Genomic DNA, 25,598 nt, shown 5'->3' with positions numbered 1-25,598 from the left:
CCCCGAATAAATTGCTTTTAGCGAAAAGTTGCATTTTTCATCTTTGAAGGAAAGAGAGTGACTCGCAAACTTTTTTTCCCTGTTTTTACTAGAACTCGTTCAGAGACCCTGTTCTTAGCAATAAAGCAACTGCTACAAATCTTGAGTGCCATCAAACTATAACTTTGCTAGGCACCATTGTATTGTTTGTATTGGTAATTAAAGAGTGATATTAGAATACTGATTTTGATGTTCTAGTACTTGTTCATGCTATAAACCTCAAACCACTTCACAAATCTAAATATTTGTAATAGAAGTGACAGCACAGGTAAACTCAGCAGGCGCCTGAGCAGATCTGTGGAAAGTGGAAGCTGTTAGTAGTGAGAGTTGCCATAACATCAGGGTTAATCCCTCCTCCTCTACCTATACCTTTCTTCTCTCTCTCTCCCCTCCCCCCCACCCTTCCCAGGTAAGCAAATATACAATCTTTAATTTCTTCATTGACAGAAGGGAACACAAAGTTAATATCTCCTGCCAAAGACAGCACTGCTAACGGTATGGCACCTCTAGTACGATACTTTGTCAGCATTGGGTGTGAACCCCAGTGCTGGTGTTGAAAGTTAAATCCATATTCTATTAGTTGAGAGCAAACTGTATCTAACACTATTATATTATAGGTCTGTAATTTAGTTTATTACATAATCTGAAATATTCTGTTGTTCAGTGTATGTAGCTGATTTCCATAGATTTGTAGTACTAATGTATACCTTTGTCCTTTCAGAATGAATGGCTTTCAGATAGAGGCCATTTTATAGGTAGAATGTCCTCTTCTCAAGACTGCAATTCAAGTTAAATTATAATCTGATAGGCTCTGTTTCTCTCTTGCCCTGAAAGTATTAACAGGAACGTCAAATCACTCTGGGGAAGGAATGTAATGCACTCTTGAAAACTGGCAATAGAGGCTTTATCCTTTCTTTTAGAACAGGAGAACAGTATTTGGAGGACTTAAATTCCAGAGCTGGGAATACTTTAGACAAAGTCTGATGCCATCCCAGTAATTTACTCATGCGTTTCTCTCACTGATGGCAAATTATCATGAGCGACTCATGGATTATGAGATTCTACAGTGAGAAGCTTTTTGAAAGTTTCCATTTTGATTTAGGCTGCATTCGGGTTTGTTTAAAGATGGGTGAAAGGACCGGGAGCCAAGTCTGTTGATCCAGAGTGCCAGTAGAATGGTCACAATATAGTAATTCCCATTTTTGTGAACAATATTATCCACAGAGTCCTATAACTTAGCTTTGTCAATCATGTCAAAGTAAATACAGAGCAGGCTGTCATTCTACAGTTATTTTGCCAAAAATAACAAGTTAATCTATTATTTTAATAACTGTTATTACATGTGCCACTTTATATCTTCAAAGCACAGTGTGAGTGAACCTTAACTAATCAAGCTTCACAGCATACTGATTGGTCTGTAGGTGCTACTGCTATATCAATGTTGTTAATAATAAAACAGATTCACTAGCACTTCATTAGCTGAATTATACCATGTTGCCACCATTTAAGGATATTAGCGCCTATTGATTATAGTCTGGAAAAGACAGATGAAATAAGTTACCTGACCTGTTTAGGTTTTATAGTCATTGTGGGTTTGTCAGAATTGCAGTGGTGTTATGTTTGGCATGGAATTATAGTAGGAATGTAGGTTTCAGAGTAGCAGCCGGGTTAGTCTGTATCCGCAAAAAGAAGAACAGGAGTACTTGTGGCACCTTAGAGACTAACAAATTTATTAGAGCATAAGCTTTCGTGGACTACAGCTGTAGTCCACGAAAGCTTATGCTCTAATAAATTTGTTAGTCTCTAAGGTGCCACAAGTACTCCTGTTCTTCTTTTTAGTAGGAATGTAGAAGGAAGATACCAAAGAACTTTAGTGAGTCACCAGAAATGAGGGAACAGAGGAGGCCCTGAAAGTGTGCAATATGATGAGATTTGATATGGTGGTGAGGAAGATCAATTTTTCAGGTGTCTGCATTTGAATAGATTTTGGGGGATTAAATCTTAAATTTTTCTGTCAAGATTTTAAAAAATGGATGCTTCAGGTTAAGCTCCTATGTGCACGGACATTTGAAATAGGGATTTAGGTGACTAAGGTGAGGAACCCATTTTTGAAAATGTTGGCCTTCATCTTTAGCCTATCTAGGTTTCTAACCACCATTTGTACACTGGAAAATGTCCCCCTAGCTCTGATCCTCACATTTTGTCACATTATCAAGGCTATTCTTCAAGCTAAGACAGCACCTCAGTGGGAGCTTGTGTCAACATAGGCAGTATCTGTCAATACTCAGGTGAGTCTAATTGGCAGGAAAGAATAATTTTTAATTACAGACTTGCTGAGTGTTTGATGTTGTACAGAGCAGAAACTAAAATAGGAGATATTTCTTCAGTTGGTCAGAGACTCATGTTGCCGAAGAAATAATTTGGTTGACAGCAGAAGTGATGTTTTGCAGGGGCTGGCTTCCGGGAAATTAGACTGCTTGCAATAGTTCCCTGTTTTTGAGAATGGACTTTTCTCCTGGCATTTAGTTCCCATTATTTTCCCTTTTCTTTGGATATATAAAGAAAGTAAAGTATTAGTTAGCCTCTGCTTTGCTTGGACATCCCACTGGCATACAAGAACTTGGTGTACAAACTTGAAAAAGCTACCTTACCCCGACATTATAATAACTCGTTTTAAATTTAGTATCAAGAGCTGATAATTCTGTTCTCCAGAAAATTGTTAGTAAAAACCATCTTTGTGCAACTAAACTACTCGCTGATGGTGATAGTGGTGGTGGTGATGGGGGGGACCTCTTTCCAGTAACCTCAATATAATAGAGCCTTGAGCTAAACAGCAAGAGGTCAGTGCAAGCGCACAGCCACTATCCACTTACAGCAAATAAACAGTAAATGTAACTTTCTAATGCAATATTGCAGTAGTTAATCTTCATAATAGTAAATAATGATCTACAGTGCTAAACTAAAAGTGTTGGATAAGTCAATGAAACACTTGTCACCTCTTTCAAGGCTGACACTACTGTAGAGAGAAATGAAGTTTAAATTATTATCTCTGACTGAGACATTGATCCTATCCCTGCCTCTTGAAAGTACAATTAATTTTGTTTACTCCAGAAATAAAAAATGGAATTGCGTTAAATTAATGAATGAGATTTTCTGCAACAACATGAGCCTCATTTTAATTGTTTTCCCAACCAGAAACTGGCAGGCGTGACTTGTAGCTGATCAATCTGAAGTTAAACTCAAACAATTGTTTTACCTAAATGCGGAGTCAGTTCTTAGTAGCTAGACTTCATCTAATTAAATTAAGGCTAAATTTTGCTGTATAAGTACAACCGAGAGCAGAATTTGTCAGAATTCACTACTATGTTCTTCAGTAAATCATTTTCCCAAGTCTTCTGGAAATGCAGAATATAGTGAAGAAAATCTCCCATACCAATCCAAGCGTAATCCAAGGTGAGAATAAAATACCACCAGTGACGCTGACTCGAAGTACCAGCATGAGTCTACTGAACAGTAATATGAAAATTTTAACAATACACTCCTGATCTGACCAGAAGTTGCATTCTCTTGATCTCTGTGGGTCTCAAAGTAGCCTTTGTACACAGCTTCACAGCTGATTCTGCTTAAACTGCTGTGCTCAGCTGCCAGTCCAGTTCTTTCTCTTATAGCCTCACCTACACCAATGGAGCTTTCCTGCTGGTGAGGTGTATGTACTGTCTGCTTATAAAGTTTTACACTAAAATAATTTTGTATATCTTGTTATGCAGCATGGGTACCATCTTATCCTTTTGCATGGCTTTTAGTCACCATGCAGAGTTGGTGAATTAATAGCTCTGTTATAGGCGTGTCTTCTTAATTCATCTTCGTGTCCAAGTTGACATGTGGGATTAATTACTGAAACTTGTATTGCCTTTTTAAGCAAGGTGTGCAGTGCTTCTGAACTTTACTCCTTTGGTTGTTTTTTATATGGAAAAGGCTGTGGCATTGCCTTGATCTAATAAAAACTTTGGAGCTATTTAGCTCTTACCCTGTTAAGACAGAACTGTCTTTTTCCTTTAAATGTGCTGTGAAAGTTTATAAAGATTTATACAATAGAAGCCATGCACCTTGCCTCCTATATATACATAGTAGTTGTAGAGATTTCCTATCCTTTGATTGATAATGCTCATCACCCAACAATCAGAGAAACAGATGCTGTGTATAGTGGTAATATTACCGAAGAAAATTTAAGAGAATATAATAGGAATAAAACATTAACAGAATATATTTAATGACTTCTTAAATTATATTTAAAAATACACAAAAAATTGCTTACAATTTGGTCAGGAAAATCTTACATATTATATCATTTAATAAAAGCCTCCACCTCATCGCATTTAGTTTTGTTTATATTTTTAAAGACCGGAGGTATGCTGAAATGATCACCAACGTCTTACACTGACTCAATAGTTGTATGCATTCGTGCAGACGACATAAGTGATGCTGATACACCAAGATGTAAACAAAAGGAGCTATATTCACTTCGAAGTTTTTAAAAAACTGAAAGATTATATATAATATTATGTGAGGTGTAGGCACCACTGCCTATGGTTAAGGTTGCCTGACACTTCCCATCATAAGACCCTGTTTTCAGTTCCTGATATCTTTGCCACACTTTGACTCTTCAGGCTGAAGTTTTCCATGCCAGGTGTCTGCCTCAGGCTATGTGGGTTTTTGTTTTTGTTTGTTTGTTTTTGTTGTTTTTTGTTTTAGATTTCAGCAAAAATGGTTCAGTCGTTTCTGAGAATGAGATTTGGGAAAAATATGTGATTTTTGTCCATGTTAACAAATTGATTGTAATTGTTTTAAAGAAGCTCTAGAATCTATGTGCTTTGGACTTAAAATTTGTTCAGGGGGCATCACCCTAGCATCAGGGATGTGCCTTCTGCTTCCTCATTTTAAAAATTCCCACATTTGGTCAAGTTATGAGCCTTTGGAAAATAAAAATTCAGTTTGCACATGCTCAGTAGAGAGTTGTTAGCACTTGGGAGCTAAATTCTCCAAAGATTCCTTTTGCATTTTCCAACCCATTACCGCCCATAAGTGCTAACTGGACTTCACAGGCATTATTTTCATAGAGCAATCTAATTCTCCGGGGGGGTATTTAACTTCCTTAACCAAGAAGCCATCCCTTTCTCTTCCTACAGTCCCCTGCCTCATTCATAACATACCTTCTAAATTCTGCCACAAATCAGGCAGGGGTTCTACAGATAATAGCCTCCTTTATACATAATTCTGTGTGATCCCCAGAGAAGCTCCATCCTGTGCATTGAATGAGGCAAGGGTCCTGTGGAAAAAATATGATAATGTAATTAAAACTGTATCCTAATGCGGGTGAACTAAGATTGCTCAAGCAACTTTAATTCTGGTATTTCTTAGCTTTGAAAACTTGACTTTGCAGCCTTAATAATGTTCCTTTAAAATAGGCTGTTTTGGGAATATATATATGTTATCCCAAGGAAAAGTTGAAATTTGTGGATGCAGGTGTTTAAAACTAAAAAAACTAATGGTTGGCAAGTAGAAAAACCATAAAAACAACATAAATGATTCACACAAATTGTTTTCACATTACTGTTACATTACACTGGCCTGAAGCACTTGCCATAGAAAACATTGATTTGAATGGGGTAAAATATTCTGACTCTTACAGTATTCATAATAAACACTTACATAAAGTTTTAGCTTTCCATGGTACTTCATAAAAAAAGACTTAGCTCTCATCAAGTAGTTTACAATAAAAAAAACATAAGGCATAGACCAAAGAAGGGGATAGGGAAAGGAATGGGTAGGATTAAATCAAATAAGAGACATCAGATATACACTGTACTTTGCATATTACAGTTATTGAAATGAGATTGTTTTCAAATTGTATATTTTTAAAGGCAATCTAAAATGTCTTTCTTCAATTTGCAGTCTGGATCTCATCCTTAATGAAATATTTATAACATTTCCGTTTTTAACATTCAAATACAACCACTCCAAAACAGAACACTAACTTTTTGTCTTATATTAACAATCAGTGCTACAATAACATAATGTATTTGCTCCTAAGTCTCCTAAAATCATTTTCTATATCAAGAAAAAGAGCTTACATTGTCATTCAGTGACTTGCTATTTTATTGCCGCAGACACTGAATAATTCTATTTACCAAGAAAAGGGATAATGTGACTTAAACAAGATGGCTAAATTCTATTTGATAGGATCATAGGGGGTGGTAAATGTTTGACATTTGCCGAGGGAAACTGTTTTCAGCGTACATTGCTGTTGCTTTATGTTTTTGAGCTGTCAGTCTGTGTGGTGAGGGGGACTTTTCATTCTGTCGAGGTGAAAAGTGTGCGCGTCAGTGAGGCAACTGCTTTTTTAGGCTATTAGAAATGAATTACTTGATGTGCAGAGCTGAAGGCTTCATTCTCTTTGCAAAATCAGTGCAGTGTGCATTGCTGTTAACTTGAAAAAGGCAGCTGACATCTCTTCATGACAGCTAGAGGTGGAAGGACCCAAACTTGCAGTACACTCCCCCTCCCCCCAGAGATTGTTAGTCCATTCCTTTATAGTGGTTCATTTTGGCTCTCTGTCATCACCAGGATGCTGCCAGTGAATGTGTGTCATGGTTACAATAGAGTGTGGTAACATATAACAGCAATGAAAGCCCAGCGGGAAAGGCTACAAATTCCAGGGTTGACCTTGGAGTAAGTATTGTCTGTCTTTAATATTTTAATGATTTCTGCATGGCATTAGCTTTTGTGCAACCAATAGCTATTTAATATATGTTTGTACTGACAGTCTCGGAGCACTGCAGCTTTAGATTGAAGGAACATGTTTTAAATGCATTGCAGTTGATTTCAGAAAATGTGTGAGCCTAGAGCCAGGACATTGCAGTATATTTAGAAGAAAACATTTCTGCATATTTAAAGTTGCTGAATCTCAGATCATGAAGCATCCTAACAGCTCACAGTGAAAGAATGTATCTGTAGGCCATGGTGTCTGTCTTTCTCTCCCCCTCTCTGTTACTGTTTGTTTATCCCAGTGTTGCCTTTCAGAAAGGCCTCTGTCTCTGCTGAATAATACAGAGCACTACAAGAGATTAGAACATAATAGAAATGCTATTTGTGAGCATTCATTAGGTATGATACATATTTTACATGTGTAACAGAATATTAATGAACTGTATTACATTGTGAATGATTCCTGCTTAGCATCTAGTTTCTGCAGTAAATGTGTTTACCTAGTTTAGCAGTGTGTTTACTTTGTATTTTCTTAAAGCTGATTAACTCATTTGCCTGCTTTCAGCTCTTACTTAGAGAGTAGCTACATGAAAATATACAAATTGGCTTTATAGTGAATATGTTGAACAAAGCCTCTTATTCACGAAGTGTCAGCACATATTTGTTCTAAATAATCAGCCAATTGTATTTATATCTATACATACGTACCCATATGCACAGGCTCCATATGCTATGTATGTGTTTATACATACAGTGGGCACCCCAGCAAATTTGCTGTTTCAGCTAGATAAATAGATACGATTACTTCAGATCCTGCAGTATTCACTTGGACTTCCCCATTCTTGCTACAGGAAATACCTGAGTACTGCAAATACAAAGGAAAAGTTATTTAGTTATAAAAGATATTACCTAAGACATTTGGAAAGTTTTAATGGGAGACATATATGCAAATGTTGTGTGTGTGTGTGTGTGCGTGTGTGTACGTGTATATACATGGGGAAAATAATCCATTCTAATATTGCTTAAAGGTGCCAGAACCCTTATTACAGAAAATGACTTTGAAGTTAGTGCGTTGGAGTTCTCCCATTTATGCGTTTAAAACATTATTGAAAAATTCGGCATTTCAACGAAGACCTAATAATACTCCTGCTTCTTTTACTTTGGACGGGTTTGTAAACTTGTAGGTACCTTTTAGGACTTCAGAAGTGTATTCTGAGAAAGAACATTACTAATTTTTCACAATTTTTGAAGGAGTTTCTTACAGGGAGCTCCTTAAAATAGTTTCTATTAATAATTTATAGTTGTATTCTCTTTTCTGAAGAAATAGCAATTTAAATATTTTAAAAATTAAACTTCACCAGAAATACATAATAATCTTATGCAAATAATGTCCCTAGCTACAAAAGTTGGAAAATCATTTACATTTTGTTTTTGTAAAGGGAGGTAATGACTTGTACCAAACAGTATATATTTCTCCCTCCTTATTGTGCAACCTCCCACGGTAATGCTTACTCTGCCACAATGCTCAGATTTTGAATCATATAAATTGTTAAAATGTATATTACTATAATACTAGTTGTTTGCTTTTTGTAGTTAAAATGTTGTCACAATAAGAATTATGTATCTATTTCTATTATCTTACCTCTTTTATTAATACTTTTTGTTTTATTAGAATTGAACAAAATTTTAAAAATTAACTCTTTACCTTTAAGTTGTCTCTGTACTTACTAATATTTTACTTGTTTGGACAGAGAAAGGATGTGGCAAATTTATGGTTGGTTTCACCAGAGGCTCCTTACCCCAATCCACCCCTGCCACTAATTTTCTACTGCGCCTCGAGCCCCAGCAGGGGGGAACATTGAGAGCACAGGAGAAGCACACTCCCTGCTCTCAGTTCTCCTGTCCATAGCACCCAGGACCAGCAGGGAAAGTCCTGCTCAGCTCTTGCCGCCCCAGAATGGAACATGACCAGTACAGACAGAGTCTGAATTTAGCTGCCAAATTCTAACAAGTCTCAATTGAGCATGTGTGAAGATTTTTCAAAGGCATTTTTTTCAGAGGAGTGCAAAAGGCACATCCCTGACACTCTGATCACCTCCTGCAAATTTCAGGTCCCTGCTCCAAAGGTTGTAGATGCTAGAGCTTCTCAATAAAAAGGTTGTAGGACTTGTTTTTTAATGTGTCAAAACAACATATTTTCCCTAATTTCATTCTTGGCAATGGCCAGGCCATTTTTGCTTGAACTTAAGCTCCCTCGCCCACCCCCCAAAATCCCACCAAAAATATACCCAGCATGGAAAAGTTCAACCTGACCACTTTAAAGTTTGGCAAAGTTATAAACAACTGAAAACAGGTTTATAATGGTGTCTCAGATCCTGGTTGTCCTTTCCCCTGCTGAATTCTCACCAGGCTGCTGTGCTTGGATCCATCGTACTTCTAAGCTCCCCTGGACCTTGGCAGGTTCATTTTCAGTCTCTTGCCCTAGCCTCTTGGGCACAGACTTTCTGTATCATAGTACTTTCAAGGAATGGGATCCCCACAGTCTACCTTCTCTATGCGCCCAGCATCAATGCTCACCCCTAAGACACCCCAGTTGCACAAACTTACCCTCCCCAGAAAACTCCATCCTCCTGGGGACACTTGTTTAGTTTACCCTTTTTCAAGGCCCATGATAGTTGGATCAAGCATACATAAATTTTGCAAAGAGGATTTCTAAATCAATCAAATTTTATCCCTATGGTTGCACTAGCACAGGTGCAACTCAGCCTGTGATGTAACTTTGGGAGTACTAGCATAGGTTGGCCACAGGGTTCAGGTAGATGACATGATGTGCGGGGAAAAAAAGCTGGTGACTGGTCTATCTGTGTGCTCCCACTGTTGATCTATCTGGAGCTAGCATCAAAGCTAGAGCAACGGTGGGATAATTTGAGAGAGTTCTCAGTGCACACAAAAGTTCAAGCAAAGCTAACTAGTCGCTTTAGGACAAGAATGGAAGATAGCTAACTTTAGCCAGTTGCAACTATAGGCATGTTACTGGACATATTAAAAAGCTTTTCAGCAAGCATTTATGAGAAAAGTGCTTGTCACTGTATGCGTATACTTCAGAGGTGCAACTGTGTAATCTGTCAATGGCCCTACAATGCTTGTTTTTACAGATGAACCTTTCGAAGTAGAACTATACTCCAAAGTACTTTTTAAAGACAGTTTCTAAGGTCAAAATTGTCTGATGTGATTGCCTGTTAAACACACATCCATACTGAGTCACTTAAATATTTGGTCTGACTTTCAGAGCTGTTGAGCATCTGCGTTTCCCACTGTTACAGTAGTTCATTGTGTTTGAAAATGGGGCCACTTTTATTTAGGTACCTACATTTGGGCTCCCAAATTTGAAAATTTGCTCCAAAGTTTTCTTCTTCCCAACAAAATCATATTTTTATAAAGCCAATGTGCAAAATCTTAGTTTTAGGTATCTGGATATCTTCTTGTGTAAAGACTGCTATATAGCACTTGAGCACCTCAGGTGGTTGTTGGTTTTTTTTTTAACCACAAACCTTTACGAAGTTCCTTTTAGTTTTCCCTAGAGGACTCACATGGCAGTAATTTTTTCCTGCAAAAAGCCAAACGTGTAGGCTACTCCATGCTTCCCACATTATCTTATTTTAAATTTTTATCAATTTCATACCCGGGGTGGATCAAGACTGATGTGGCTAATAGAAGTGATAATTAGTGGATGGTTGTGTACCATTTCATTCAAGACAGCGCTCTAAAATTTCTGTTTTAAGGACCATAATCCCTAAAGTAAATCATGCTACTTTCACTGAACCTTTTGTTTACTAGAGATGACGTTATTTTAACTTTCAGTCTCACCCCAAGGAGCCTGAGCCCAACCCCAACAAGCCCTTGCAGTCCATGCAGTCCTCTGTTCGCTTTTCATTTTTGGAGGTAAGCAAGTAAACTTCCGTCATTGCCATTTTTTTCTTCATTTAAAAAAAAAAAAAAAAGACATGGTGGGGGTAGGGGAAGGCAGAATACTGAATCAGATATGTCTGTGCAGTCAGGGAAGTATGTCTACTTAAAACAAGAGCTTGTTCCAACATTAAAGTATTTCTAAAATATGGCAGAAACATGTGAGAGGGATTAAAGAGACTCAAGATGTTGATGCATAGGGAGTTGGGAGTCATTGAAAAATCAAATATTTTTATTATATTCTGTTTTCTGTAGCTAAATTGCAACAATTGTTACTAGTTCTTATGGGCCTTGCGGTTTTGCACTTACTTTGGTGCATTGTATGTACAGGGGATACCTGTATGTGTGTTCACTTTGTCACTGAGCTCACCTCTTTATGATGAAATGATTGTGATAGGAGGTACAACATGCAAGTGGATACGTTGGCTTTTTTTTAATTTGTGTTGTTGGAATTTAATATTATTATATCAGTTTAATGAGAGATGCTGCACTGTTTTGCATCACATTAAAAGTCTGAGGACAGTTCAGAGGGTGAGGATGGTTCATTATTCAAATAGTTATTTTTGTGTAGAAGATGCACATCATTGTCTAAAAGTACGATTGTCTTTTTACGAGGTTAAACAGTTTTCAAAATAGGAATTTGGTGTCCAAGAGCTACACTGACCTAGGAACGCACATAGTGATCTAGTGTAGGTCCGTTGGACTGTTTCCACTTCCAGCAGTAGAAATGTTATGGCAATAGAAGTTGTGATTCTAATACAGTAAAACTTCACAATATGCACTGTGAGGTCTTATGTCTGAGACATGATTATTTGCTTAAAATATACAAGAGAACATTTACTATTATACTATTAAATATAATCATAGATAATGAAAACTGAAGTAAACTTGTCAAATAAACAAAATTTATTTGGGGATACATCATTCTTGCTTTGTTCCATGTCTTGCTAATTCAAAAAATTAAGTACATTACCTTGTGTTTTTGTCATTAGTGTGAGTTTACAAGGTTCTGCTCAATGGAGAATGTTCTCAAAATAAATATTAATACATTGTTATTCATGTCAGGAATGAACAACTATGTAATTTTGTTAATCAAGAGTTTCAGCAGATGCTCTTAGGGTGAAGAAACTTTAATAAAGTAGTTTGTTTTTAAATTATATAGTAATGCACATATTGTCTGCATTAAGTACACAAAAGTAGACCTTAAGTATTTGGTTCTAAAGCTTTGGTTGAACATCATGTGGAAGACGTTACATGAATGTATTATTCTCGGTAATACACAATTTTTTTTAATTAAAAACAAGTGGGTCACTATCATCTTTATTTCTGTGATTTGAGATGAAATTGGGAAATGTGGTATTTTCTGTGTTTTGGGATTTTTCCCCCTCAACATTTTGATAGTTTTTTTGTTTCTTTCTTTTTTCAAATGCTTGTTGTTTGGTGCGGTGAGATGGGGTTAAAAAAGCAATTTTTTGTGTATTTTTAAATATAATTTAAGAAGTCATTAAATATATTCTGTTAATGTGTTTGAAAGCTCTCTGATGTTAATTAGCTAGTGGTCTGCAACAGTATTATATGCTATAGGGTTTGTCTTGATAGCAGGAAAATAGTGAGTCATTTTTCAAAAACAAATGTTTTCAAACAGCCTCTTCTGCAGCCAAGAGAGAACATACAACTCTGATTCATTCTGGATTGTGACCTTCTCTTTTTGTTTTGTATATTTCTGTAAATTCAGGGGGTTTGAAAAATGCAGAACAGCAAATACATCAATTAATAGTTGTCATTCAAGGCTGATCAATAGGAAAAAAGTGTGTGTATGTAGTGTGAGGCAGTGACTTCACTGAGACTATTCTTGCTTTAAAATAATCAGGTGCACAAGTATTTGCAGGACTGGGGTCTAAGAAAAATGTGAATGGATAGAATTTTTGTGGGCTAGAGCCCTTGGCTGTGGTCCCATCCTACCAGTCTTTTCCCTTACACAGTTGGACAAAAGCTAACTTCTGTAAGTTTCATTTACAGTAGTTGACACCACACTATTGGCAGCATTGGTCATTTCAAAATAATTAGTATTACTCTCCATAAAGGATATTGTATTAAAAAAATTGCTTGGGGATGATAGGTTTCAACTGTTGGGAGTCAGTGGGAAACAGGCACATGTCTGCCATTTGTACATTTAAAAATCTCCAACTTATATAGATGATTTTTATAAAAAGTTCCAAATGTGCCAGGTGCCTTACAGTACATACAGAAGAAATGACACCTTCCCCAAAGAGCTTCCTATGAAACCACAAATAATTGAATATTAAAAACCAGGGGTGTGGTTCTCCCATCACGGTAGGTAATCCACCTCCCTGAGAGGCAGTAGCTAGGTCAACAGAAGAATTCTTTTGTCGACTCAGAACTGTCTACATTGGGTTAGGTCGGCTTAACTACATCTTGTGGGAGTGTGCACGTGGCTACGCTGATGTAACTTTTTAGTACTGTAGATCAGTCCTAAGTTTTTGAAGCTTTTTTATGCCTGTTGGCCCTGCTGAGCCAACACAGCTGAGAGGGAGTGTGTTTTAATATTCCATGTTGTGAATCATAAATGGAATTGTTTACTGAGTGCCAATCAGTTACACCTGTGCAAATCCATTAAAAGCTCATGGGGTTACACAGGTGTAAATGGGGGTATAATTTTGAAGATAACAGGAGAGGCACAATTTAGTCTGCAGAATCTTTTATTGGTCTGCTATTCAAAAGGGAAAGATAGCAACTTGACTTTCAGATCCTATGTTGTGTTTGTGGGACTGGTAAGTAGGAAAACTGTTTTACTAGTTAACAGCATATTGGTAAGAAAACAGAGATGATAGACCTAGAACCCTACGTGGTGTTTTAAGTCATTTTCAGAGTAAAACCACACATTAAGTAGTTGCACTTGATCTTTTAAATCCCACAGACTCTGTCTTCACTTAGTTAACCAGGGAGAAGGCATATGGATCTGAGCATCTGGGTTGGCCTAGCCCAGATCTGAGCATCTCCACAGTAAAGCCATACCTGAGTTACTGTGTCCTCGCTGTTTTGGCACTCACCTGTGTATGTCTAAGGGCATAGTCCATGGTTCTTTGTGCTGAGATGCTCTAGGATTCTTTTCCAGTCAATTGTGGGAAAACTTACTTCTCCTTGGGGAGGAGGCGGTATTGTTGGAATGACATTGGAGGACTATCAGCACTCAAGGGATTTAGCCTATGTCCTCACTGCTAAGCCACAATTAAAGAGGATCCTGGGTTCTAACGCATATCCCAAGCAGGATAAGATAGCCTGAGCTTAAGAACCTCCATACCGGGGTCAGAAATTTGTCTGTGTGGATGGTAGTGGGGTTTGGGCTAAAGCTCAGGTAAACTGTGCAGTGAAGACATACCCTCAATGATTTTGGCCCTGGATGCCTTAGAAATCAATTTTTTAGGACAACCTGAAGAAATGTAAATAGTTGTATACAAATTTGACAGTCAATCTGCCTTTTTTTTTGCTTCATAAAGTTTAGGAGGAAGATTTAATAAAATGGTGTATTCTAAATAGGGAAATGATTAATGAGAGAGAAAAGAACATTGAGAAATTGCCAGCCTGCACCTCTCTGGAGCGACATTTTATTTATTTATTTCTTAATTTTTTAAAAATACATCTTTAGATGCCCATCCAGTGCTCTAGAGGCAATTTTTCCTTGTTGCAGTCTGAAAACTGCTTTATCTTTTTCTTTTGTAAGAGCTAACTTGTCTGAGACATTTTAAATGCTGTTCCGTTGATCCCCTTTCCCTTAGCTCACATAAAGATTTTCCCCAAAGTAGCTGCCTGTTAGTTTTTATTATAAAAGCTTGTGGCTGTGTGGGCTACATTTTATACATATATTTTATTTAATGTGAGGTTTGCTACACTGCTGCAAGTTAGTGATTTAGATTAGCCAACAGTTTGGGAGAGGATAAAGAACTATCTGAATTTGATTAGCTTCCATATTATAGCCAGCACTGCAAAATGGTTGAGCATTTGGTAATATTAGATCTCTGATGCTGATGGTAGTAAAGATTTTTACTTTTGGTCTGAAATCTATACAAAAGTCTGCATATTGTTGTAAAAGTGACCTGAATGAAGATTTCCTGAACTACTTAACTACTTTCTAAAGCAAAATAGAGAATGAAAAGCTTCTAGCAGCATTCTTCTCTGAGATTTGCTCTCACAGTTTCGCTTTCTCTGTAACTTGAGATACTGCTCCAATTACTTTATATATGACTTCCTAGCCTATTTTTTTTAAAAAAGTGCTTATCTGCTAATCTGCAAACAGTTCTGCTTTACAAATTTTAAAGATAAATGATCTGTTTATCTGAGCACCAAATATTAAACTTGTTAAAAACAAAACCTCTCATAGTTTTATGCATTTTGTATATGCAATGGCCATTTTATCTACCTGACATTAATTAGTTTAATGTGTGCAACCACATAGAATGGATATGTTTGTCTTTACTTTGGATGAACCCAGTGCTTTCTCTCAACTATTGTAAATGACGTTACAGAAAAGAACAAGGTGTCATTCCTAGGCCATTTCAGATTCAGGGTGAACCCATGATCTTCCTCAAGGAAGGGCAAGCATACCAACATCTCTGCACGCCTACGGGTTTCCATGTCCAGCAGACACTTGAGGATACCATCACAGAGATCCTACGAGATGTAGCCAGGATCGACTCCTCCCTACTGGCACCATGGCAGAAGATCAACACCTTGAACACCTTTCTGACCCCCCTATATCTCATTCGTCCTGAGGGGATCTGCCATGGCGAAGGTACCTCTTAGCAAGACAGACAACACCATCAGGCAGCTATTGAATAAGTGGATGTTTCTTCCCCAGAGGGCCAGCAATGAACTGGTGTACTTCTCGCTCAGGCAGGGCGGTGCCAGTGTCTCTCATGTGGGTGATCTTTGTGATGTTGTGGTGATCACTCACGCCTTCTTACGTGCCCGGATGCAATGGCGAGAAACATCGCAGAAAGCGCTATGTCATCAGGAAGTGAATCGCAAGGATTCCCTCACAACCAAGATGTTGCCACCTACCTGACCAGCTCACCGAAAGGCAAATTTGGAAGAGACAGGGAGACTTTGCTTCACTCTGGAATCGTGCCCACAGTGCTAGTCGACAACTAGAGAAGTGTATTGGCTGCTGCTATATGTGGTGCGAGGAACACCAGAAGCTGGGAGTCCTGGTGCCACAAGTGAAGAATCAGAGCCCACAATCGTCACTCTGAGAGTTAGAGCCATGCTGGAGAGGACCCTGAAGTATGCCATCTGCTGCCAATACATGGAAAATCTGAAATGGAAGCCGGACCAGGGCAAGGCATTCGAGGTGATGTGCAAGTTGGATGCCAGCAACCACTTCCTCCTCTGGGGCAGCTTCACCCGATTTGCTGACTGGAGGTTCATTCACAGGACCTGGCTCAACTGCGTTCGCTGAATGGAGCTGTTCACCATGGGAATCGGGACAAGTGATGCAAGAAGTGCAGCTATGCCAATGAGACACTGTCCTCTGTAGTTGCAAGCCCCATTCCAGAGCCTGGTAGCTGCGACACAACACCATCCAAGATCACCTGCTCAGAGCCATCCCACCACTCATAGGGATGGTGGCTGTGAACTCTGCCATCCCTGGAATTGACAGCCAACTGCAGCCGGACATCGCCATCACCAACGAGGATCAGAAGATCATGATGGTGAACGTCACAGTGCCCTTTGAGAACAGGACCCCGACCTTCCATGATGCCCGAGCTTGAAAGGTGGAGAAATATGCCACTCTGGCTGAAATCTTGAGAGCTAGGGCCACGTCTACACTACCCGCCGGATCAGCAGGTAGTAATCGATCTATCAGAGATCGATTTATTGCGTCTCATCTAGACGCGATAAATCGACGCCCATACTCCACCTCGGCAGGAGGAGAAAGCAGAGTCAAAGGGGGAACCGCGGTGGTTGACTTGCTGCCGTGAGGACGTGAGGTAAGTCGAACTAAGATACTGCGACTTCAGCTATGCGAATAGTTGCCTATCTTAGATCGATTTCCCCCTCCCCCCAGTGTAGACCAGCCCTAGGGTTACCAGGTTCAAACACACACGCTGATCGTTGGAGCCCTGGACGTATGGGATTCCAGTAATGAGCAAGTGCTGAAGAATGTAGAATCGGTCAGCACTACTCTCAGCTGATGCGGTAACTCATGGTGTTGGACGCCATCAGGTGGCCGGGGGACATCTACATAGACCACATCACTGGACATCGGCAATACCAGGAGGGATGAGCTGGAGTGCCAATGAGAAGCACACTGGGGAAAGTAACTGAAATACTTTCCTCATGGATTGTACTTTCTAAATGGACAACCTACCCTAAATTCTCAATTACTGAGGGACAATTTTCTCTCATTGCTATATTTGCTTTCCCCAACCAACTCTCTGTATAACTTGTCATGAGTGATGTACCCGAATACTTGGATGCTAATATCTAAACTGTATTCTTAAATTTATTCATCTAAATTTGGGTTATTGCTGATTATGCACGATATGTATCTTATGACTTTAAAAACAACCTTTGTATTTGTGGATAATCTAAGCACTATACCCAGACGTACAGACGTTCTTTTGTCAACCTGTGTACTATATACTTTTTATACTGTATACATTAGCTTTAATAAAATTTTTAAATCTTTTAACACCATAATTGTGATGGGCCATGGTGTAAGCTTCAAAATATATGGGATGAAAAGAGAGAGTGCTTTGGGATGGACTGGGTTGCCGACAATTGACTTGGGACCTGCTTACAGACAACCAACAAATTAGCCTCTTACTGCTACGGGGTCTGTTACTTTGCCTTATAGGAAAGGCTGTAAAGGGTGCATTTTGCACTTGAATTTTAGAGCTGTATGGGGAGTACACTAGGACTGAATAATAGGATTGCATGGGATGTAGTGAAGCTATTCCCTTGTATTCAAGTGTAGTATTTAGGCATGCATTAAAGAAATATATATTCTGTTCCCTTCACCTTGGTATAAGTTCATGGATGCTAAAAAAGTGGGCATATCATTTCCCTAATGTGGTGCAAACATAAGGTAAAACCATGTCATTCCTAAGGACATTATATATCATGTATCTCTTCTCTTTCTGGTGCATTGGATCAGGTGCAGACTTAAGCTAGCACTTCTGATGGTGTGGTGGTCTGTGGCTCATTGACTGGCTCCCTCGGATATTATTTTGCATGTTTTGTAGTGCGATGATGTCCAGATGATTCCATAGGGCTCATGATTCCTGGGTGTTTACCCCTGTGGCTTATGCATTGGGATAGTCTCTCAAATATGTCTCACTCCTGCATCTCATGAGTATGGTGAAGATACTCTGATAGCACCTCCTTCCTTCCTTTGCTCTTCTGATCTCCTGGAGCACTCTTATGCACCTCCCCACTTCTCCATTGCTTTTCCCAGAATTCAGACTCCTGTCTCCTTGACAAGTCTTTGGCTGTTGCACTTGTTCCTGATAATTGCAGGAAAAAAACCCTGATGAGTGCCCTTGAAATCATCCTATTTTATTCTCTGTCTGTGCAACTGCAAATCACAAGTAAGAAAGACTTTTCCTTTCGATAGAATGCTATTCCCTGTGCTTATTCATTCTGCCTGTTGAGAGCTTTTCTAAAAAAGTTATCCTTGGAGAAGAGTAATTCTACCTTCCACCTTTCCTTAACATTTTTTGGGGGGGGGCAGATGAGGCATTGTTGTGGGCAGGTATTTTGTAGGGAGAGGACGAGGTATTGTTGGGGGCAGGTACTAGAAGATAGCATCAATGGTGATGATATTAAACCCTTCTCAGTCTGCTGCAACCTTACAAGATATGCTGCTTCAGATACCAGAAAGGAAGAAAGACCTGTTATTCCAGCCATCAGAGATGAGATTTTTCAATTTATGTTAAGGAAATCTTTTGTATCTTGTGACCGATGATCTGATGACTGGACAGGGATTCAAAGTAACAGCTGTGGCAGGGGGAGTCTTGCCTTATGAAGGAATCTCAGAGACTGTGTGGAATTTTTACTGCATGAAAAATTCTATTTTATTAATCTCTCGGAATGATCCAAAATCAGATCAACTGTAAACCAGTTTCTGCACTAACAGCAGGGTGCCTTTAGGTGTTATGGGATGGTACTGAGCGTCTTTCAGCATAGTTTTATGGCAATTTACATTGTGACTGGTATATGGCAACAAACCTTTTAACTTCAATACAAATTCTTTTTTATGAAAAAGAACTGCATGTGTCTTCAGTAAAGTGTGTGTTTCTGTGTTTTCCCTCTGCTTGTCTGCCATTTTGAGCAGCATGATCAGGAGAAAGGGAGGGTAAGAGAACACTAGTTGGGGTGAGGGTTGAAAGAGCATTGATGGCACTGTTTGCATCCATCCAGTATCCTGGGATAAATCTAGGGAGCAGAGTGCATCAGTCACTAACAACAGGTTCTTTTACTCTGCAGCTATACAAGATATTTTATTGAATTTGAGATTGATTGAACACACAAATACAAACATGAAGGCTTTACTTAAAATCCAGATAAATCCAAGCATAAGCATAATTATGCGAAAACCGATACATATAACAAAATACCCTCTGGATCATGCATACTTAGTCTTAGACTAACAAAATAAAGCAGCCCCAGTGCTGAGGTACTTACAACTCTGTGCATACTTAGTCTTATGGAGACTGGTAACAACAAAGACAGAAGAAAAGTTCAGTAGAGATCACCCCAAGAGGGCTTGTTCATACTCAGGCTTCCACTATTTGGTCATCCCTCATCCCTGATGTTTCAACTAGGGATTGTTGTTGTTTATTTGTTTAAAATTCCTCAGTACGAAAATGGTAGTCTTTTCTGAGTGACTAGATATTTAGAACCTGGATTATTTTCCTTTGCAGATAATTGTCTTTGCAGCAATTCCAAAACAGAAAGGTAATGAAGCTCTTTTACAAGAAGAAATAAAGATGTTAAAATAACCTGATAATTTTTCACTGCAAGCATATACATTCCTTAAAATCTATGGTCTATCAAGGGTGGACATGAATTGAGCTTTTCAAAAGAGATAATTTGAAAGGTTAATAGTTCCTTTGAGACCAAGATAGGCAGAATAACGCTCGGATTCTGTCCCGTGTTGTATTGAAGCCATCTCAAGAATGTCCGTGTGTGTAAACTGACTAGAGATAAATGACTCGGTCTCTTTTGTGTCAGGATGTGTGTAAATCAGTGGAAGAGCAGTTTTTCTGAATGATCACGCACTAAGGATGGGTGAATCATATAGTCGGTTTTCCTGGTATCACTAAAATCAAGACTTTTGGGTCATCTGAATTTAGCTGAGTAATTTTGGCTTATGATTGGATGATGGAATATTAGTTTGCACATCTTAGCTATTACTGATAGAAGCGTCTTGGGTCTAGCAATGGCAGGGCTTGGAACAGACCGTACCGATCCTGTACTCTTAGCTTTGCCTGTTTTGGTTAGTGGATGGTGTTTGAGATGCTGACTACAGACCAGGCACACTTGCCTATTGACTTCATGGAGAAGGGAAGAAGTATTATCACCCTTTGTGCATCCTCTTCCCTGGTTTCTGTGTGGAGGAAGAGAGAGCTGCCCCTTCTCCCTGCCTATGACAAGGCATAGGTATTCTTTTCTTGTCTTCAGGGGGTGAAAAGATGATAATGTTCATCTCCTCAACTCAGCATGTCTTCCCCCCCCCCCCATACCTTTCCCCATAACCTCAGGAGAGAAGAATTATAGAAACCATGGTAGAAGCCAGCATGAGGAAACTCCTCGTGCTGTTGTCTAGCTCCATTTCTTTCGTTCTTTGGCACCACAGTAGTTTCTGAGCACCTCACACAAATATATATGAAATTATCCCCACTGTACTGTGAGGTAGGGAAGCATTATTAGCCCCACTTTTACAGATGGGCACAGGGAAATTAAATGACAACATCACACATGGAATCTGTGGCAGATCCAGGAATAGAACCTGAGGTGCTTTTACCACAAGTTAATCTTCCTTTCCAAGGCCATCTCCTACATCGTGTTTATGTTCACTTACTCCAACCATGTTTTCCTTGTGTTTATTGTATCTGAAGGTTGTTCATTCTCACTTGAATGTTTCTGGGCAAATAAACTCTTTCCTACAAATTTTTCCCGTCTCCCATGATGCTCTGTTTCACTGATGCAACAGATCAGCATGTTATGTTTGGTACATGCTGCTTGGAAGCAATGGTACATTTTGGCATCAGTTGAGAGATGGGCTAATTAACTGGTCCTTTTTAAAAAATTAGACTTGAGACTGTGCTCAGTTATCCCTGTAATTGTTTCTTTCAAATATTCATCCTCTGTAAATCCGGAAGATTCAATAACTCAGCTTTCTTCCTTTTGACCCTAAATATATTGGGAGTTATTTGAAAATTCAGACTGTAGGACATGGGTTTATTAAAACAGGAATTTTTTTGGCTTTTGAGTAGGAGACTCATTTAAAAAAGACATGTACAGATTTAAGAATGTATTGACTGTAAAGCTATGTGCTCAGTGCCCTAAATTCCAAGGGTAATGGAGACAGGCATTTCCCCATAATATTACTTAAGTATTGTTTTCCTGTGTAATTTCCTGTGTCCCAAAGTTCCCATTTGCCAGCTCCCACTGCATAGGATACTCCATCACATGCTATTCTGTTGACAGCGGAATCAACTGAATCAATCACTGAAGTCAGCTGGAACATGAACCCAACCTACTGCAGGGGAGAATCAAGGAAATGCTGCTGCTCTAGTAACTTAGTATATCACCCAAGGTTCCAAAGTAGTTAGAGTCCGTTTTATACTTGCTGCAGTAAAAAAATCAGGATTTAATTTTTTTTAAATCATGTTTTTTAAATAATCCAAACAGAAAAACAGCACATGCCAATGTGTGAGGGAGAATCAATCAATTCCCATGCTCCAACAAATGTCCATGGTAGATGTGCAGTCGTCATTACAGTACAGGTTGGCAGTCATGTGGGATGGGTACAGGATGTCTGTGAATTAGAAAATCGTCTCAGTTTGGGACTTTAGCATATAACTGTACAGCTGATGCACTTTTCTTTGCAGATCTCGTTTAGACTGAGCAGCTGGTGCTAATTTCAAGATTTCTACCACTCAGGTTTGACTGACTGATTTGAGTGCTTCATAGCTGTGGTGAGGATCTCTATGCTGAGCTAGGGAGCATCATCAAACAGGTGTTTTTAAAATGAGAAATTAAGAACTCACGTAACAACATTCCCAAATGCTACAGAGGTGAATGACCCCTAGCATGAATGATACCCAGTTTCTTTCTCCTATCCTCTATCCAGCTTGGTTCCCAATTTAATTGGCTTTGGAAGAGGGTTGGGTTCAGTCTGGTAAGTCTGTTAGAAGTGGACAGTGGGCCGCAGCTGTGGAGTGCTCAGCTGCAGGAGGTGAATGTAATGGGCTAGTTCTGCTTAGGGGTCTGTATTCATCTACTAGCCCTGCTCTAGAAATTTGTTGTAGATTATTCCACAATGAGTATGCCAGGAAAGTGCCCCATTTTTGTCCATGGCACCTGAGAAATGAGACAATTTAATATCTAAACCCTAATTTCCCTGAAGAAATAATAGACATGTTTTCTATAGATAGCAAATAAATGTTCGTGTCCCAGTATTCATGTGTTCATTAATGAAGATGTTCCATATTACAGAAAAGTATATATATAGTATGGAATGTAGCTGTGGGCTACTATACTTATTCATTTTTAGTTTAAAGCCTACTACAATAATTTTGTTAGCAAGGTAACTTATTCTTGTGTGTGTTTGAGATTTGTTTGGTTTTTTACTCTACAATCGAATTGTTCACAAAATATGGCTTGTCTGGAGGCAGCTATAGTTGTACAACATGTATAATAAAGGCTAAGCATGAGTACTGTGCTCCTACACTTTCTTGATAAATTATAAAACTAATCTCAATCATAGGTTCAGATACACAGGTGTACATTGTTGCATATTTTGAAGAACATGGTAGGTGGTTTTAAGAGATGCAAGTTAAGATGTGCCTGGGTACTGCATTGGAGAGTGGGAGAAAGTGTAAATATTAAAAGTAGATTGGGACTGTTTAATAAAATAGGTCTGTAACCTCTGAGTACCATCTTGAAGCCCATGAAAACATGGGCATTGCAAGAAATGGTGGAATGGGAGTTCTCCCCATGTGCATCAATGTACCATTGGATTTATATAAACATATTATAGGTGCAAAGTGGTTAATTACAAATCTTAAGCCATGTTGCTACACTTAAGAAGCCATTTAGTCCTGAAAAAGTGCATTTCAAAAATAGAAACAGAATTGTTTATATACCAGTTATAAAATAGATACAAATATTTCTTTTCTGATAATATGATGTTGAAGTTCGGCGCCAAACACCAGGTTACTTTGGAAAGCTGATGAAATTTTTGTCTGGTGCTCTATTTGCTCTCCCTTGCAAGAGTTTCTTGCAACAGAAATCAAGATTTCTGAATTACAGTAATGCTTTCCTCATTTGTAGAAATGATGTGACTTCAACAATGAAGATCAGATATTGTTCTCTCTTATTTTGTCATTAGTCTGCTTATTTGTTTTATTGGCTCAGAAGCAGAAGCAAATCTCCAGACCAGTGCAAATGTATACTAGCCTAGTTATTTACATGGATGGCTGCACTATATATATACAGTTAGGAGAAATTAAAAATGGTCTTGCCTGATTTATATGCACATTTCTGCTCAATGCATATTTAGGTTTTAATTAATGTTTGAGATCCTTTTCATAATTTATAATCTCTTATGAATGAAGAGAGTTCCAGTGACCCCTTTACAAAGTAATTGTCCTTTTCCTTAAATATGTTTACATCTATTAAACTATAGTACAACAAAAAAGTGGGGGGTTAATTTGAATTTTGAATGATATATTACACCCATTTAGAGTAATATTTACACACATTTATAAATAGTATTGGATAGTCTTAGAAATTTGGCAGATATATGTTCTATACAAACACTACTTCCATTTTGATATTTTTTAAAAGTTTATTTGGATACCATGTTTCACACACTGAATAAAGTGTTTGAATTTATTAAAGACAGGTAATAAGTGAGTGGTACATCAACAGTATCAACCACTAGAGGGAGCAAGAGGTCAAACATTATAATAGGGCAAAATGAAATAATTTCCTTGATTCATGGATTTTAAAACCAGAAATTTTTCATAAAATCTATAATTTCATTGATTCATAGATTTTAAAAACTATTATGATCATGTAGTCTGACCTCCTGCATAATGCAGGCCAAAGAACATTACCCTGTAACTTCGGTTTGAACTATAGCATATCTTTTAGAAAGATATCCAACTTTGATTGAAAGACTTCAAGTGATGGAGAATCTACTACATCCCTTGGCAAGCTGTTCTAATGGGTAATTAGCATCACTATTTAAAAAATTGAATCTTCTTTCTAGTCTTACTTGTTTAGCTTCGGTTCCTAGCCATTGGATCTTGTTTTGCCTTTTTCTGTTAAAGAGCCATCTGTTATCAGAAATCAATTTCCCATGTACTCGTACACTGTGATGAAGTCATCTTTTACCCTTCTCTTGAATAAACTAAAAAGACCAAGCTGCTTATGTTTTTTACTATAAGACATGTTTTCCAGACCTTGAATCAATCTTGTAGCTCTTTTCTGAAACCATACCAATTTTTCAATAACCTTTTTGAAGTGTGGGCACTGAACTGGACGCAGTATTTTAGTAATGGTCTCACTAATGCTTTGTGAAGTGGTAATACCACCTCCTACTCCTACGTGATATTCCCATGCTTATGTATTCAAGGATCACATTTTTCTCTTAGTTACAGCATTGAACTGGGAGCTCATATTCAACTGGTTATCTCCTGTGACGCCAAAGTCCTTTTCAGTGTCACTGCCTTCCAGGATCCAGTCCATGTGATTTAACGCTCTTTGTTCCTAGATGTATGACCTTGCATTTGGCTGTATTAAAGCACATGTTCAAATGAGTCAACCTTACCCAGTGATCCAGGTTGGTCTGTATAACTGACCTATCCCCATCGTTACTTACCACTGCACTAATTTTTGTGTCCTCTGTAAATTTACTAGCAATGGTTTTATATTTTCTTTCATATCATTGCAAATAGCATAGAGGTAGGAACAGATCCCTGTGGTTCCCACTAGAAACACACCATTTACAATTACTTTGTGAGATTTGCCTATTAAACCATTTTTAATTCAGTTACTCCCAGCACTGGTGCACTGTCTACACTGGCACTTTACAGCACTGAAACTTGCAGCGCTCAGAGGTGGTTTCCTCCCCCCTGAGTGAGAAAGTTGCAGCGCTGTAAAGTGACAGTGTAGACGAGCCCTAAGTCAAATGCTTTACAGAAATCTAAGTATATTATATCAACAGTTACCTTTATCAACCAAACTTGTAATTTCATGAAAAGAGACATCAGGTTTGTCTAACAAGACCAGTTTTCAATAAAACCACATTGATTGACATTAATTATGCTAGCATCCATGAATTCTTTACTGATCGTGTGCCTTATGATCTTTCCTTGAATTTGTCCAGGTTCACTGTTAACTTAATCAGCCTATAGTGTTCTGGCTCATTCTGTTTACCCTTTTTTAAATATTGCCATGATATTAGGTTTTCTCCAGTCCCTGGAACTTTCCAGGTGTTCCAAGATTTGTTGAAAATCAACATTAATGGTTGAGAGCTGCTCAGCCAATTGTTTTAGTACTCTTCCATGCAT

The 25,598-nt window shown here is 38.4% G+C and overlaps 1 protein-coding gene across 4 annotated transcripts in view; it reads left to right on the top strand.

The window, feature by feature from the left end:
• Nucleotides 1-25,598, top strand: part of MAST4 (microtubule associated serine/threonine kinase family member 4) — a 414,954-nt gene that overhangs the window by 236,873 nt on the left and 152,483 nt on the right. Inside the window, exons 1-2 of one of the 4 annotated variants that reach the window (XM_054032194.1) lie at nucleotides 6,712-6,768; nucleotides 10,666-10,746. The exons of the other annotated variants lie outside the window; for them this stretch is intronic. Of the exons in view, the coding sequence (XP_053888169.1) occupies nucleotides 6,722-6,768; nucleotides 10,666-10,746 (128 nt within the window). The 5' untranslated portion in view covers nucleotides 6,712-6,721. Of the gene's footprint in view, nucleotides 1-6,711; nucleotides 6,769-10,665; nucleotides 10,747-25,598 lie in introns of those variants that run through there. 4 annotated transcript variants of the gene reach the window in all.

The sequence above is a fragment of the Malaclemys terrapin genome, chromosome 6, assembly GCF_027887155.1.
Source record: "Malaclemys terrapin pileata isolate rMalTer1 chromosome 6, rMalTer1.hap1, whole genome shotgun sequence".
NCBI classification, from domain to species: domain Eukaryota; kingdom Metazoa; phylum Chordata; order Testudines; family Emydidae; genus Malaclemys; species Malaclemys terrapin.
Note: the sequence above shows the minus strand (reverse complement) of the source record. Positions and strands in the feature narration are given on the sequence as shown.